At 38.3% G+C, this 17484-nt stretch overlaps 1 protein-coding gene across 13 annotated transcripts in view; it reads left to right on the top strand.

Annotated features, from left to right (window-relative positions):
• The window catches only part of RCBTB1 (RCC1 and BTB domain containing protein 1), a 65569-nt gene extending 49842 nt beyond the window's left edge, over positions 1-15727 (top strand). For all 13 annotated transcript variants that reach the window (XM_060287835.1, XM_060287836.1, XM_030882334.3 and 10 more), the window contains 4 exons: positions 3049-3175; positions 5293-5444; positions 6227-6357; positions 13459-15727. In XM_060287835.1, coding sequence (XP_060143818.1) covers positions 3049-3175; positions 5293-5444; positions 6227-6357; positions 13459-13599 — 551 coding nt within the window. In that variant the 3' untranslated portion in view covers positions 13600-15727. The remainder of the gene's footprint in view (positions 1-3048; positions 3176-5292; positions 5445-6226; positions 6358-13458) is intronic.
• The last annotated feature ends 1757 nt before the right edge of the window (positions 15728-17484 follow it).

The following is a 17484-nucleotide window of genomic DNA, read 5'->3' on the forward strand; positions in this document are numbered from 1 at the left end:
ATTCTGTTGTATACGTAGACCACATTTTGTTTATCCATTTATTTGTTGATGGACATTTGGATGGTTTCCACATTTTGGCTGTTGTGAATAGTGCTGTTATGAACGTTCATGTACAAATTATTTGTTTGAGGAACCTGTTCTTAAGTGCTTTTGTTATATTAAATTTATTACATAATCTCATATAACATGAACCAAAAATGAACTTAAAAAAAAAAAATGAAAAACTTGTGGTTTTGTTAACTTTGTGGAGTTGTTAATTCCAATTTCTTTCCCTATTTTTCTCTCAATGAATCTCAAATACTTTTTTGGGGAGGAGGGGATCAAAACAGAGGTATTATAAAGGATAGTGGGGGACTTCCCCTGGTTGTCCAGTGGTTAAGACTCTGAGCTTCCACTGCAGGGGACCCAGGTTTGATTGATTCTTGGTCAGGGAACTAAGATCCCACATGCCGCACGGCCCGGCCTTAAAAAAAAAAAAAGGATAGTGGATTCAGGTTGATGTTTGGTTATATAATCTGTCCCTTTTCTGAATATTGTCTTCTTCAAGGGTCCATTGTTGATTGAAAATGTTAAAATGTAATCAAGCTGAGTAGCCATTAACATGATGATTTTAATCTCTTTTTCTTTTATTTCTTGTTTATTTCTACCTTTTTGCTAATGTATTTCTTCTAAATCATTCTTTTGTTTGTGATGCAGAGGAAATAAGTGTCATGATACCCTGTGCTTGAAAATTAATATAGCTGTTGACAACATGGGGTTTGGGTTGCTCAGCAATTGATATTGAAGGTCTTGTAATAACATGTCATGCTCAGGTGTGTCAGGTAGCTGGAGCTGTCCTGTCATCAGGTGACCAGTCTATATGGTCATGGGGGCAAGAGTATGTTTAGGAAAAGTGAAACTGCTGCTCAACTTAAAGTGAAACAAATGGAACTTTTTCAGGTTCTTTATAATACAGTATTTTTTTTTGCAGTGAATATTGTGATCAAAGAAAATTTAGTTCATGGAATGGGACTCTTTGGCCGTAATCACACCTATGTATAGACCCTGTACACATCTCAGAGTCCCATATACTGCTTAACCTGGACCTGTTTATAAAAGGCTTTCCTTATCCCTGGTGGCGCAGTGGTTGGGAGTCCGCCTGCCAATGCAGGGGACACGGGTTCGTGCCCCGGTCTGGGAAGATCCCACATGCCGCAGAGCGGCTGTGCCCGTGAGCCACGGCCGCTGAGCCTACGCGTCCGGAGCCTGTGCTCCGCAACGGGAGAGGCCACAACAGTGAGAGGCCCGCGTACCGCAAAAAAAAAAAAAAAAAGGCTTCCCTCAGGTTCTTGCATTTTAAAATCCTAATCCTGAAAAGACATTCCTTTCAGACCAAACATCCTAATACTTTCTGTTATTAAGTTTGGAAAAAGTATGGTCCCTGAATATATCTCCCAGGTGACTTCTTTCTCTTGCACCCGCCAAAAGTCAGAAGTGTTTGTTTCCTCTCAGTTTCTGATCTCAGCTGTGTGTCAGGAAGAAAGTCAGAGGATGAATTCACACCTATGAAGAACATTTCTTCTCTGAAGGGAGGTACTATACTTCTTGCCAGAAACCAAGATGGTCCAACTCTTAGGACTAGATGCAGGAGTTAGGCACTGATAAGAAGCTGGTTTTTCTGTGGGGAGGTTGGTAGCAATCTAGACTCTTGGACTCTGCCCATCTTAGTTATTTCCTTTCTTTCATTCACTGGGGATTCAGGTTACAGGGTCAGGGAAAGCCTGGTTTTTGAGAGCTTGTCCACCTCCTCCACAGCCAAGAGAGCTCTGCATTATCAGGGAAGGGGGAGGATGTGCGTTAAGGGAATAGGGCTTAGGCAAATGGTATTTCCTTGGGAGATTCTGATAAGCTCGTGGAAAGCTCCTTTGTTAAGCTTCAGCCTAGTTTTCAGCAGTTGTTCCTCCTCTAAGATGTGCCCTGGTAACAGCAGCTGCTGAGAATCACCTTCTCACCTCGGGGGACGTGGAACTCTGTCTCCTACATCGATGGTACCTTCATTCAGTGCCAGCGGTGGGTCTCTGGACTTTAAAAATTTCCCCGTTAGCCTTCTTCTACCTCTTGCCCTTTGTTCACACATGGAAAGCACAGGAAAGTGTTGCATGAGTTTGTACAAGTGCCTTTACTTTTCTTCATGATAGCACAATTCTACTTAAATATAAGAATTACATGTACTTACACCTTCCTGTCAGGCAGTGTGATCATGGTTTTGTAAAGCTGTTCTTTCTAAGTATACATTCCTACTAAGTAAATTTGCTCTGCTTTTAGATAGTGTGTAGAGATTATTGCTTGTACTGCATTAAGTTTTAGCGTTAAGAAGGACGTTTAGATTCCAGATATCGAGGGAAAAGGGTCACCCTGTGAAAGAACACACTCTTAGCCTAAGTGGTGAGTTTGTTTCTTAGGACTCCTTGAGTCAAATTTCTTAGGACTCCTTGAGTCAAATTTACCAACTCCTTGAAGCAGAGCAAAGGTGTCCTTAGAGTTTCTGTCAAAGAAAATTGATAAATTCTTAGCCTTAGAAGAGCACCACTCAGTTTTTGAGAGAAGTAGTTACCTAATCATGATGATCTATAACTTTCTCTTTTTTAAAAAAAAATACACGTTTTTAATGTCTAACTTAGCATGTCAGACTGGTATTTGGCCTTTCCAAATATGTATTTTTTTCTGAAGTTTATACACTTAGGACACTTAGGTAACAGCAGCTGCTGAAAATCACCTTCTCATCTCAGGGGACGACAGAAACTGTCTCCTGCATCTATAGTACCTTCATTCAGTGCCAATGAGGATCCCTGAGATTTTGTTTCCCCATTAGCCTGTGAAATTTAATTTAATTTCTGTGACATTGATTTTAATTTAATACTGTGAAATTGATTTGTTGAGTAAGGTCTGAACTCTTCTGAAAAAAATCTGATGGAATTATCCATCATGCTAATCATTATCTTTCTGAAGTCTTTCAAAGCTTGAACATGTTTCCTGAGCTTCCTGTATTAATGTGCTCATTTCCTTCAGAGCATGAAGACTTTTTAACAGTTGCAGAGTCACTGAAGAAAGAATTTGACAGTCCGGAAACTGCCGATCTGAAGTTTCGAATTGATGGGAAATATATCCATGTCCATAAAGCTGTTTTGAAAATCAGGTATTTTCGCATGAGTTTAAAGTCATCAATAACCTTACTTTCTTCTACAATCTCCATTTCTTTGTTATTCCACAAAATGGGGACTAATAAGAAATAATCTTGGTAGTAGAAAGAAATGGCACAACTCAATCTATTTATTATGAAGAGTTTTGCGTGTTATGTGTGTGTGTGTGTGCACTCATGTGCCTTTTAGAAAAAGTGTAATGTAGTATTTTTCTGTATTGTTTTTCAAATGAAGGAGATCGTGAATACTTATTTTGATCAAAAATTTGTATATAAGGTTTAAGAAAATATAAAAGATTATCAGTGAAAAGCCTATATATCTTTTTTTACTCTTAATTAAAGATTTGTTTTCCATAAGCAGAAAACTCTTAGGAATACTGGACTTCCTAGCCCTGAGAGACATCTAATTCCCAACTAAAGAAATGTTTTTAAATATAGCGAATGGCAGGAGTTCTTCGTATAAATGTGAGGGAACTTTGTATTTATTAGTACCTGGACCATTGCTCACTGAGGCTACCATTACAGAGAAAGAGGCACATAAAATCAGACCATCGAGAGTTAAACTAGCCACTTACAAGTCTTTTTTGAAAATGTAGTTAAATATTTATTTACAAAAATAACAAGTTTTAAGGAACCGAAAAGCTATGTCATTCATTACTTTAAGGGAGTAAGTATCTGCACCAAAGTATTAACTGAAAAGGTGAACGGGAAATGTTTCTATCTGTGAACCTGTGGCCATCCAGTCTGTTCCTTTCCTGTATAGTTTTCTGACCGATTTCATCTATTAGTTCTTGCTTAGACAACTGCATCTTTTTACTTCCCAGATGAGGTAAGTTCCTTTGCAAGTGGAGCCATTCTTTTAGTATTCTGAGTGGATATTGAAAGTATTTTTGTGTTTATAGTGTGACTCATTTTAAAAGGATTTGAAAAGGTGATTTTTAAAAAATTATAAAGTATATTGTACTTGAAGAAAATTGAATATTCAGAAATCAGTTCCTCATAGGGACTTCCCTAGTGACGCAGTAGTTAAGAATCCGCCTGCTAATGCAGGGGACACGGGTTCGATACCTGGTCTGGGAAGATCCCACATGCTGCGGAGCAACTAAGCCCATGCGCTACAACTACTGAGCCTGTGCTCTAGAGCTTGTGAGCCACAGCTGCTGAGCCTGTGCTTTGAAACGAGAAGCCACCACAATGAGAAGCCAGCGCACCTCAACGAAGAGTAGCCCCCGCTCACTGCAACTAGACAAAGCCCACGTGCAGCAATGAAGACCCAGTGCAGCCAAAATTATAAATAAACAAATAGAAAGAAATCAGTTCCTCATATAGGTGGATTTGTGTATGAAATACAGTACAAAAAGACCTATTTAGGTTTTCTTGAAATATGTGACTATTCTAGTGAATGTGTTTTATAAATAAATTGGTAACTGGCTTGGGAGGAGAGGGAGGGGAGCAGGTCAGAGCAAAGGAACAAAATAGGGGTGGTGGCTGTTTTGAAGATGAGTCAGAAAAGAAGGAAAATTGTCATGTAAGGTAATGAAAAAAAATCTTCTTAAATGTCATTCAGTTAACATTTAAAATAACAGTTTTAAGAATATGCTGATTACATGACACACAAAAAATGAATCATTTGAATGACATGAACATATATCAAAAGTTTGAACACTCATTTCTGAATTTCTTTTAATTTCATTGTTTAAAATGCCCTTCTCTACAACATTTTTTAAAAACAGCAAGCAAGCAGAAAGACTTGATCTGACTGGGGTCTATCAGATGCAAACAGTGGTACTGTTGAAGTGGTAGGTACTTCCAGGCTCCATGTATAATTCTTACTATTTAATAGGCAGTATAGAAAATGAAAGTGAGTGGACGTAAAAGGTGAATGTAAAAGCCCTTGCCTGCGGAATATGTTTGGGTTCTTGTACATGGAATGAATGTATCGGGTTGGCCAAAAAGTTCATTTGGGTTTTTCTGTAACATCTTATGGAAAAACCCGAACAAACTTTTTGGCCAACGCAATACTACTCAAATATTAGTAGTTAAGCATACTTGTAATATTTGTTTATCCCTGATTTCATCAACTTAATTAGGTAACTTTTGCTGTTCCGTTTTAGGTGTGAGCACTTTCGATCCATGTTCCAGTCTTACTGGAATGAGGACATGAAGGAGGTGATAGAAATAGACCAGTTTTCCTACCCAGTGTACCGTGCCTTTCTCCAGTACCTCTACACAGATACAGTGGATCTGCCGCCTGAAGATGCCATAGGTACCAGCCACATTGGGACTGGCCAGGGCACAGGGTCAAAAATATAACTCCCTGTATTCTTACAGTATTGAAATGTAAAAAGTTTCAGGTTTATTGGTTTTTACATGGTTTTTAAGAAAGATTTGAAGTAAATGCCTTTAAAAAATAGTACTGTATTTGGGAGAGGGATGGACTCAGAGTTTGGGATTAGTAGATGCAAACTATTATATATAGGATGGATAAACAACAAGGTCCTACTGTATAGCACAGGGAGCTATATTCAATATCCTGGGATAAACCATAATGGAAAAGAATATAAAAAAGAATGTATACCTGTGTATAACCGAGTCACTTTGCCGTACAGCAGAAATTAACACAACATTGTAAATCAACTGTACTTCAATAAAAATTGTTTTAAAGATAGTATTGTATCGATATGGTTAATAATTATGGACACTATACGACTGTGGTCTTATTTTACTTTTTTAATACTGAAGTATAAGTTGCTAATGGATTTAGCGTATCATTTTGGAAACAAAATGAGGGGGGAAATTCAATTTTTTCCCCTTCCTTTGTACTACAGAAGAAATTGTATAAAGTGAGTATAGGAGAGGTATGTTTGGGAGGTGGGGAAGGGATGGACTGAAAAAGAGAATTTATTTAATAAAATTCAGAGTGTTATTCCCTAAGAAGCTTCTGCTGATTTATCTACATAACTCTTCACCAAAGTGAAATATATATATATTTATAAATGATTGGAAATTACTGTAACCTCAGTTAAGCTTTCCACATTTTACTTTCAGGTCTTTTGGATTTGGCGACATCGTACTGTGAAAACAGACTGAAGAAACTTTGTCAGCACATTATCAAGCGAGGAATCACCGTGGAGAATGCCTTTTCATTGTTCTCTGCCGCGGTCAGATATGATGCAGAGGTAACATAAAATGATAAGCAGAAACACAAACCGCCCTTAACACCCCGTGAGCACGTTTCTCCTTTCTTGTGTGAGACGAGAAGCGTGATGAGTAACTTCACTTCTATGTAGGGAATCATTGAACTGACTGACCCCTAAAAAATGAAATCTGGCTTGCTTTATTCTCTGTTCATAGTTTCAAACACGGTTGTTTCTCTACTTATATTTTTACCTAAGCTAGGAAGCTAACTGAAGTCCCAGCAGCTATACTGCAGGTTGGAATATAAAGTGCCATACCTAGTGGGACTAACAAACAGCATATTTTAGTTTCAAGTATTTCTCCAGGTCAGCTTAATATATTTTTCTCAAGATCCACTTTGCTGTCTCCCCAGCTCTCCCCTGTCGTAAACCAAGGCTGCCCTGTGATTTATAGCTAGCTGTGTGTGCTCTGAAAATTCTATCATCGTCTAATTATCACTCACAGTTATTCATGGGTGAAGAGCTTGCTCTGGACGCCTTTTTGTTTGTTTGCTTTTTATATTGGATTGATTGATGGATCTCTAGAGAGTCTCTGAATGAATGAGCTTTTGGGAGTCTTGTGTTTCGGACATTTATGTACATTTTCTTTAAGTTAAGAGCCACGATATCATCAGATTGTAAGCTCCCTCTGAGCAGGAACTGTATCTTATTCATTTGTGTGCCTTGTGCCTGGCACATGATAAATGTTTGTTGAACTGAATGAAGATTGTACCACGTGAAGGATACATGAAGGATAATTAGTGAACTCAAGGCTGGTATGGTTGGTTTTACATATTCATGAAGAATAAAAGTCAAAGAGCAAGAGTTTTGGAGTTACAGATGTCTAGCTAAGGTGTGCACCCTAAATGGAACAATTAGTCTTTCTTATAGGTATTTTGTCATCATATGATGAGGCAGATTACCTGGTATCAGGGAATCTACCAGACACCTGCAAAGATCTGCAGCTGTGGCTTTGGAGATGTGGTGGATAGACTTCATCTTTGTCACATTTGGGGATCGAAATGGACCATTATGTCTTGCATTTTCAAAATGTACCCTATCTTTATTTCAGATTATGTTATGATTATAAATATTTGGTAAGGTCAGATATGGCTGATTTTCTCTGTGACCTTTTCAACAGATGGAATGATGATCAAAGTCAATCATTTCTAATGGGAAATGGCAATATAGTTTTTTTTTCTACCCTTTCTTTGTCATCGTGAACATCTTTATTAGAAATGCTGTTTCTTTAGATTTTATTTCTGCCCAATGATGTAATTTTAAATTTGTCCGTGGCTTCTCTGTCCATTTGGTGATTGACTTTAGAATCCTCTGTGTCTCACCATACTCCTCCTCAGTGCTGATGAGTTCCATATTCTTGGGATTAGCATCTTGTTGACCAAAACCAGTCAGAACCACATGGGCAGAGGCAGATATCTCAGCTTGAGTTGCTGGAAATTTCTTCTGCACTTTCAGCTTTTCTACCCCAGAACGTTTATAGAAAATGCCTTATTCCACTTCTACCCAGGCCGGTTGATCATTTCCTTCAGTAGTTTTCACTTTTCTGATATCAAGTATAGATACATTAAAAGTTGTCCCTTGTTTGAGACCACAAACACATGTGCTTCCACAGAGTCTGTCACAGTGCGGGCATATAGTTGGCACTCAGAAATGTATGTTGAGTTAAATGAACGAATGAATGTGTAATATTTGAAACACCTCACCATGAAGTTCTGCTTTTTTAAAAAAATGTAAAAACAAACCACAACTCACAACCCCACAAATATTATACATTCACTGTAGAAAAATTAGAAAATAGAAGGCAAAAAGCCTTCTTTCTAGGTTGTTTGGTTTTGATTGTGTTGGGAGTTATGTAATCGACTAATGTAGCTTTACGTTTTATTTCCTTAATACTGTAGAATGTAGAAAGTAAATAAATGAAGTCTCTAGAATATAAAAATAAAACCCACTTACTATATCTATTAGTTGATGGGAAGCTGCTCCTAAGACAGATTGGAAATTAGCTGCAAAATCCGTTGTTTTCAGACATTGAACTTGGGGACCCTACTTGACTTTCCCTTCACTCTGTTGGTTGAAATGCTGGGAGGATGGAGACTACTACCTGCCTCTCATGTTTCTTCTTTGCTATAAAAATTACTGTGGTTCCTCCATGCCTCCTTTTTTTTTTTTTTTTTTTTTTTTTTGTGGTACGCGGGCCTCTCACTGTTGTGGCCTCTCCCGTTGCGGAGCACAGGCTCTGGACGCGCAGGCTCAGCGGCCACGGCTCACGGGCCCAGCTGCTCTGCGGTATGTGGGATCTTCCCAGACCGGGGCACGAACCTGCGTCCCCTGCATCGGCAGGCGGACTCTCAACCACTGCGCCACCAGGGAAGCCCCATGCCTCCTTTTAACAAGAGAATTTTGAAGCAAATGGACATACATAAAAAGAGCGAAAATATATTGACTCAGTAGTTGTGGAGATTTTAAAAAGTAAGCTAATTGTTGTGGAACCCTTGCATTAATGAATGCATTGTCAAACTTTCTGCATGTCTTTATAAAGTAAAGAAGGACTTGGAGAAGGAGCACTTAAATATTCCTCTAGTACAAACCTGAATAAGTATCGACATCAAGGGAGAAAATGCATATAAAACATTGTCTCGTGATAGTTCTGATCACATTTTAAACTTTTTTTTTAAAAATATTTTGAAATGCTTCTATTTATACTGTTTCTTTTCAGGAGATTTTTGTTTTCTGTGTCTATTTGAACATTAGAAGAAACAGTTGGGGATTTTTTTCTGTTTAACCAGAATAGAGAACTTTCCAGAAAATCCTACTTTCTGAGCAGCTATGTCTTAAAATTTTGCTTTTGGTGGGAGAAGCAATAAATATGAGCCAGGAATCTCATTCCAAAATTGATTTGGGATATGAGTATTGGAAAGCTTCGCGCTAAAGCCAGATGGTCAGCATTTATTTCTTTTTTCAAGGGGTTAAATTAAAAGTTTTTTGTGATCAGTAGACTGTAAAATACTTTTTGGGTAGTGAGAGAAGGCACCTTTAAAATTTTTTTCCAGTACAGTGAGACACTTAAATACATTCTAAAAAACAAAATCAAAACTTACTTTGATGTGGAATATTTTGTACTTGATATGCAGTTGACCCTTGAACAATGCAGGGATTAATCGCGTATAACTTACAGTCAGCCCTCCATATCCCTCGTTCATCCGCATCTGCGGATTCAACCAAACTTAGATCCTATAGGGCTGTAGTATGTACTATTGAAAAATATCCTGGGTAAGTGGACCCGCACAATTCAAACCTGCGTTGTTCAAGGGTCAACTATACTATCAAGTGAATTAGAGACTATAGTGTTTGGGTTTTGTTATCTAATTATTTTAACAACACGTTTGGACAGTTAGGTGTGGTTCTCGGTATCTGCCGTCTGAAATGTGTCTCAAGGGTGGCCTGTGACACAGAGGTCTCACCCTGGACAAGTGTCCTTCCACAGGAAGTCTTAGCACTCTCATGTATTTTAGATTTTAAGGCTGGATAAGAACTCCGTTGAAGGCTGCATTAGCATTTTTAAAATGTGGATATTAAGACCATCAGTTCTCTGTGTTTTGTTTCTAAAGAAAATCTGTGGAAAGGAAAAACAACTTATTTTCAGAGTGTGTATAGTTATTGGAATAATTTAATTTAAATGCTTAAAGATTTGGAGCAAATTTGTAAATTTAGAATAGCAATATTTTATTTTGATCTTCCTTATTAATTATAACAAATCTGATATCTGATTTGCCCCAGAACCACTTACAATAATTTCACCACAGAATGTCATAAACATGGACTTTGGTTTCTAAAACACCAAGAATACCATATTAGACTCCTTGATTTTACACCCTTCCCCACTTTCTTATTCCATGGCCTTGAGAAGACTCTTAGGAACTTTTTTCATCTACTGGTCAAGTGGTCCTTCTCATCCTTCTTAGACATTTTTTTTTTTAAGCCCAGCAGTCCGGTTATAGTTGACTTATTAGTTGGGTAAGAGTTGCATTTTCTTCTAGGTAATTGAAGATCTGATCGTTTGCAGCATGAGGTGAACAGATCATGTAGGTTTTTATAGTATTTAAGAATTATCAGAAGGGTGTTTATCTAATCCACACGTCAACATCAATAGCACACTGGCTCAGGTTGCAAAGTGAATGTGCTTGGCTGTGCCACTCTCTGGTTCAGGCAAATGAACGTGCAAATTCCAGTTTCTCTCTTCAAGTGTGTTCAATGCTTCCTTTTCCCAAGTTCTGCCTTATCCAACGTGTAATTAGTTATTTAAACAACCCAGATTTAGATTATTTTCAGTATTCTTGAAACTGTTAAACATTTGTTGAATACAGTTGACCCTTGATCCACACAGGTTTGAATTGTACAGATCCACTTACATGTGGGTATTTTTCAGTAGTAAACACTACAGTACTACATGATCCACGGTTGGTTGAACCTGCGATTGTGCAGGGCCAGCTATTAATTGTACTTGGATTAACCCCTGTGTTTTTCAAGTATCAACTGTACTGAGAAATCTTTCCAAACTAATTGGAGGGGAAGGGAAGGCAGTTTGATAAAACTATTTTCATAGGTATATGAACTGATTTGTAATTAGAAGCACCATTTGTATACCTGTACCATACAAAAAAGTTCTTAAAGTTTATACTCAAGGTAATCTATACAGTAGGTAAACTGAATAAACTCACTTTTTTATTATACTACCAAGGTCTTTAATTCCAAATAAACAGATATAGAAGTGGTAAGGTTTTTCAGTGTCAGAATTTAGTGTCCTCTCTTTCTCCTTTGAATTTGAAATTATATAATTAAAACTTAATATTTAAAGATCCTTATCTGATACACTACATGGTGTGAAGAACTTTTTGTGCTATGACTGGCTCCTTCTTCCTAAGTGATATGTAGATAAACTAGTTTTCTATTTTTGATAAACAAGATTAAAATATGACTTTCATCTTTCCGTGGGATATAATTTAGTCCCTAGAGCTATTTATTAACCATTGGGTTATGATACCAGGAGTAGTGCTTTTTCTTTAATAATAATGTGAGAGAGAAAATGTTTTCTATTGTTTAGCATTTTAGTTTATTGTAATACACCCGAGCATTCAGCTGTCCATTTACCCCACTGGGAATCTCTTATTAAAAAACATGGATTCAGGTATTGTGCTAACATTTTAAATGCATTTTCAATTATCTGGAGAATAAACCTCTGACAGCAGCTGGCTGAGAGACATTAAATGTGGTTTATCTCTTACTGGTTATATGCCTGGAGGGGAGGGACGAGAGACTCTTAGAATAAGGAAGTATTCGTTTGCAGGGGTCTGAAAGGGGTGTTTCTGTATACGGATGCAGCCCTTCCCCACCCTGCCTAAAATTCTCATTTGGTGGTGGCTGGGAAACACGAAGCCAAGACCCTACAGTTTAACAGTTGTTGAGATCCTAGTTTGACAGAACCCTGAGTACTGACCTTCAGTATTGTTGGCCACGTTACAGAAACTGAGCTCTTAGACTTCATCTTTGTGTACATTCCAGGTACCTAATTGATTTAGTAAATATGTTCCACTTTTTTTTTTTAATTTATTTTATTTTTGGCTGTGTTGCATCTTCGTTGCTGCGCACAGGCTTTCTCTAGTTGCAGTGAGAGGGGGCTACTCTTCATCGCAGTGCACGGGCTTCTCATTGCGGTGGTTTCTCCTGTTGTGGAGCACGGGCTCTAGGCACGCGGGCTTCAGTAGTTGTGGCTTGCGGGCTCTAGAGTGCAGGCTCAGTAGTTGTGGCGCACGGGCTTAGTTGCTCCGTGGCATGTGGGATCTTCCCAGACCAGGGCTCGAACCTGTGTCCCCTGCATTGGCAGGCAGATATTTAACCACTGCGCCACCAGGGAAGCCCCTGTTCCAATGCTTGAAGGGACAAACAACAATATAGTAGAGTTTTGCTGGAGATGAAAGCATGTCTTAGCATAGGTAGAAATAGATCTTTTTTAAAATATTTATTTATTTATTTTTGGCTGTGTTGGGTCTTCGCTGTGTGCGCGGGCTTTCTCTAGTTGCAGCAAGCAGGGGCTACTCTTCGTTGTGGTGCGCGGGCTTCTCATTGTGATGGCTTCTCTTATTGCGGAGCACGGGCTCTAGGCGGCAGGCTTCAGTAGTTGTGGCACACGGGCTCAGTAGTTGTGGCTCGTGGCCTCTAGGCACATGGGCTCAGTAATTGTGGTGCATGGGCTTAGTTGCTGCGCAGCATGTGGGATCTTCCCGGACCAGGGCTTGAACCCGTGTCCCCTGCATTGACAGGCGGATTCTTAACCACTGCGCCACCAGGGAAGCCCAGAAATAGATTTTTAAATTGTTCTGGTTTGCCACTTGTGTATGTTACTCTCCCTCTGAATGTTGGTAGTTGGTAACTTCCATTGTCTAACTGAAAAGTCAAGTCTCTGTGACTATTCTTTTGTGGATTGACTATCCGAGAAATTAGCATGGTGGAAGTTGTAGTATAGTATTCTTTGTGGCTTTAAAAATGAAGGCATTTTTATATAGGAGAGCATGAAAGTGAATTTAAGGTCTTTGGAAGTTTTATTTTTAATGTGTCACTTTAGGTTGACCATTTCTCTTCATCATTTTTCTGTTTCTTAAAGTCTTCGCTTCCTTGGACCAAATGACCCACATCTTAATTCTTTTCTCTGACTTCTTGAATGTGGTAAAACATATGATATGGACAAAAGTTGTTTCAGCTTTTTAAAACCATGTCTTTGAGTGACTAGACTATGTGATAACCGTGAGGAAATCACCCCCCACTGTGTGTGTGTGTGTGTGTGTTTGTGTGTGTGTGTGTGTGTGTGTTTTGAAGAGTCAGACTTGAGTAGGGGAACCATTGCTTTTACTGTGTGGTGAGTAAATAGTTTGTATTTTTCTGACATGTACCTGTGGTCACTTGTTTGCCTAGTTTGAGGTTTCTGGCCTCAAATCTCTTCTGGGGGAGGGTGAGGGAGCTGGAGAGAAGTAATTCAAAGTTAATTAAAAAAGGCCTCTTCTTGTTTTTATTTTTGTTGTGTGTGTCCAGGATTTAGAAGAATTCTGCTTTAAGTTTTGCATCAATCATTTGACAGAAGTTACACAGACTGCAGCATTTTGGCAAATGGATGGCCCTCTGCTAAAGGAATTCATTGCTAAAGCCAGTAAATGTGGAGCCTTTAAGAACTGAAGCCCAAGACTGCTGGGTTTTGTGTGAGTGCTCTGGGGCTGCTGGTGATGGTGTGTCGTTTGTGCTCTATGGGTGATGTAATTCTGCAGGTAAAAGAGCCCATCAGGTTGATTTGCTCACATGGAGATACAGTTCTCTGTGTAAGGATACAGGAAGGGTGTACGGCTTTTCCTGAACCCATTTTAAACAACCCTTATTTCCAGATGTGTATATTTTAAATGTGACCTTAACGTTTGGCTGGGACATTGTACAAGGGTGAAGGTCTAGCTGGTTGTTTGATTTTTGTTTGGTTTGGTTTTGATTAGAGGAACTCCTGAAGTTGGAAAGGGGGCTTTGCGGCAAGTCTCCTGGCTTGCATATCGACAACCCTTTTGACGCCAGGGGTTGGGATAGGGTGCCAACTGTGAGAGGTGTAGAGGCCCCACTGGGAATGACAGATGCTGACTTGGGGGCTTGTTGAAGGGCTGCATTAGTTGCTAGTTCAGTAGCTTCACTGTGAAGGAATAGTTAAGATTGTCTGAGGCTTTTGTTTGTGTATTTGCATTATTGATGACTTTTTTAACTTCAAAATAATATTCAGTTTAACATAAGCCTATTGAAATGATTATGTGAAGATGAATTTCTAGGTTAGTCGGGGTTTCTCTTAAGACTTAAGTACGTAAAGAGTTGTAATGTAGAACTATCTGTGAAAACTTGATAATGAAAGAAACTTCATTTGGGTGAAAGTGGATATTTTATAACTCAGAGTCTCCACTACTAACAGCGTTTTCTTAAGGTTAAATTTGAGAACCCAAATTTAAATCCCTCCACCTTTTCTCCTATAAATGCTAATCATATAAGAGGAAAATAGTGATATATTCAATGTACTCTTGCCTTCCTGAATTGTGGTTGCTGAATCATCAGATCTGCTACGTCCGACTCAAATAAGTGGTTCTTAAAACCAAGTTTCTTACAGGACTTAATAGAATTTGTTTTTAATCGATTTTTATCTATGCCAAATGCTGTCACACATTTTGCTTATTTGAAATGTCACCAGCTTGCACGTTTGATTTTCCTTTCCTTTTAATTGTGTTAGGTAACTTTGAAAAAGGATCTAAATTATGAGGGTGTTTTTTTGGTCTGGCTATGAAATGTGACTTTGGGAAGTAAGAGTGTTCAACTCTGAGTTTTATCACGTGTGCCCGTTGAGCTTGCTTCAAGGACAAAGCTTTGTTCTGCTCTCTGGCCCACGGACTCATTTCCATTTGTGGGGGCTCCTTTAGTGAACTGTGTCATGTTTGGAAGGTCCTCCCTCTGAATTTAGAGACCGAATCCATTTTCAGACCCCAATTAAAAAGAGGGTGAAGAGATGCTGCAGCTACTGTTTTTAGCAATGTTTCTAAGTGTATATTGGGGGGGTGAGGGCCCAAAGATGGAAATTCATTGATAGATGAAATAAACCCGGAAGTCTCAGCCCCCTTTTCTTTACCATGTTGCAAGTGATTGAAGCCCAATGAGTTATTAGGTTAGAATTAGCTCTGCAACATAATAGAATTTTCTTACTAGGTTGATAAATGTACATTAATTTGATTATTAGCTATGATGGGTAGTGTTTCTAACAGTCACTGTCTATAGGCTTATGATCTGGACAAAACAAGAACTTCAGTAAGTTTACTATTGCTCTTACTTGAAAAAAAACTTTAAAAAAGCACAAATTAACATAGATCCATTTCCATAGATAGTTCATTCACTAAACAAATATTTACTGAGTTCCCAATAGGTGAAGAACCACTTCTCATATTAGATTACTGAGTAATTTGTATGACTATATTTTCAGTGAAGAGAACAGAAAAAAGTCTCTCAGAAAGTACTTGAGTATCTTGTGTTGGTTTTTTTTTAAAAATAGGCTCTCTTATTTTTCTACTTGGTTTTGTTGTTAATCATAGCAGGAGATGAAAACTATTCTTTGAATTGTTTTTTTCATCTGATATAATAGTGAAAGCCAAAGTATTGGTATTTCTTCACATAGCCCTAAAATGTACTCTTGAACTTCCTACTGGAACAAGGTTTGATACGCTAGTTATATAGGTTGTATATATGTAATGTTTAGAGTGACATATTAATAAATAAAGCAATCTGTTAAAATAGGCATGTAGAGTTATTTTTTCCCTCTCAAAAATCAATAATCTGGCAGCCTTAAAAGGGAAGGAAATTCTGACACATGCTGCAGCTTGGATGAACCTTGAGGACATTATGCTAAGTGAAATAAGCCAGTCCCAAAAGGACAAGTACTGTATGATTCCATTTACATGAGGTCCCTGGAGTAGTCAGATTCATAGGAAGTAGAATGGTGGTTGGCAGGGGCTGGGAGAAAGGGTATAAGGGGTTATTGTTTAATAGGTACAGAGTTTCAGTTTTGCAAGATGGAAAGAGTTCTATGCGTGGACGATACACAACAATGTGAATGGACTTAACGCCACTGAACTGTACACTTTAGCATGGTTAACATGGTAATGTGTATTTTGCCACAGTTTAAAAAAAAAACCACTACTGTGATTCTTGGGTATCAGACTAAAAACAGGTACCACCATGAACATGCTGTTTCTCAATTATCCTTCCCACCCCAGAAGATATGCTTTGGTTTTGTTCCTGCTGAAAGATACTACAATTGAACTGTCGCAGTAGAAAAACGTATCTGGATCCTTTTGGGGACTTACAAATGAAGGGAGAGACATGGTCCCTATCGTCAAGGAATGTAAAAATTATTGGGAGAGAGGTTTAGGAATTAACAACATAATAACATTTATAAACAGCTTTTCGTAAGTCATTGAGAGGAAACCCAGTAGGGTTAGTATGAGAAGCAATTGTTCTGAAGGTCATGTTTGTGCAGCATAGGGGGCAACACAAATGTCCTTTTAGCTCATTTCCAAAACAACGGTCAGTGGCCCAAGCAAGGGCTTAGAGGTGGTTCGGAATAATGAGCCTTCCAGAACTTTACCATAAGCAAGTTTGTTTGGTTAGAATGGGAAAATAAACCAGGGCCCCTCAGGTGGAAATGTTGGCAAGGGGAGGGCATGTGTTTGTGCGTGTGGTGTGGATGAGAACATTTATTTCCCACAATGCCAGGCATTTTAATGCCCTGTGCTTCACACGCATTTTCTTTTTTAGTGCCCATATTTTGTACCGTAAAGTAGGCAGAATTAGTCTCATATTAAATAATTGTTTCAGCAGTGACACAGCTAAAGTAAAAATCCAGGTCTGTTTTAATTTGCCCGATATTTGCCACTTGATGACAAATACATGTTGCTCCCTTGTGCTGAGTTACCACCATGAATGGTGAAATTTGAAAGTAAAGTGGTGGACAGAGGGTTTTTTTAAGAAATAAACATCATGACATCAGAACTGTTACTCAGATAAGCTTTGCTATAGGATGTATCATCAGGGAGGGAAGCTGAAGTTACAGCATCATCTAGACCAGGGGAAATCTTTATTCAGTGGGTCTGGGATGGAGTCTTGGTTTTTTTTTTTTTTTAATTGAGGTATAGTCGATTTACAATATTATCTTAGTTTTAGATATACAACATAGTGATTCAAAATTTTTATAGATTATACTCCATTTATAGTTATTATAAAATATTGGCTGTATTCCCTGTGCAATACAGTATATCCTTATAGTTTATTTATTTTATACATACTAGTTTACCTCTTAATTCCCTACCCCCACCTTGCCCCTCCCCCCTTCCCATACCCCGCTTGTAACCACTAGTTCTCTGTATCTGTGAGCCTGTTTCTTTTTTGTTATACTCAATATTTTTATTTTTAAATTCCATTTTTACTTTTAAATTTTTGGTTTTATTTTTTTTGGTTTTATTTTTAAATTCCATATATAAGTGATAACATACAGTA

This window comes from Globicephala melas, chromosome 18 (assembly GCF_963455315.2).
Source record: "Globicephala melas chromosome 18, mGloMel1.2, whole genome shotgun sequence".
NCBI lineage: Eukaryota > Metazoa > Chordata > Mammalia > Artiodactyla > Delphinidae > Globicephala > Globicephala melas.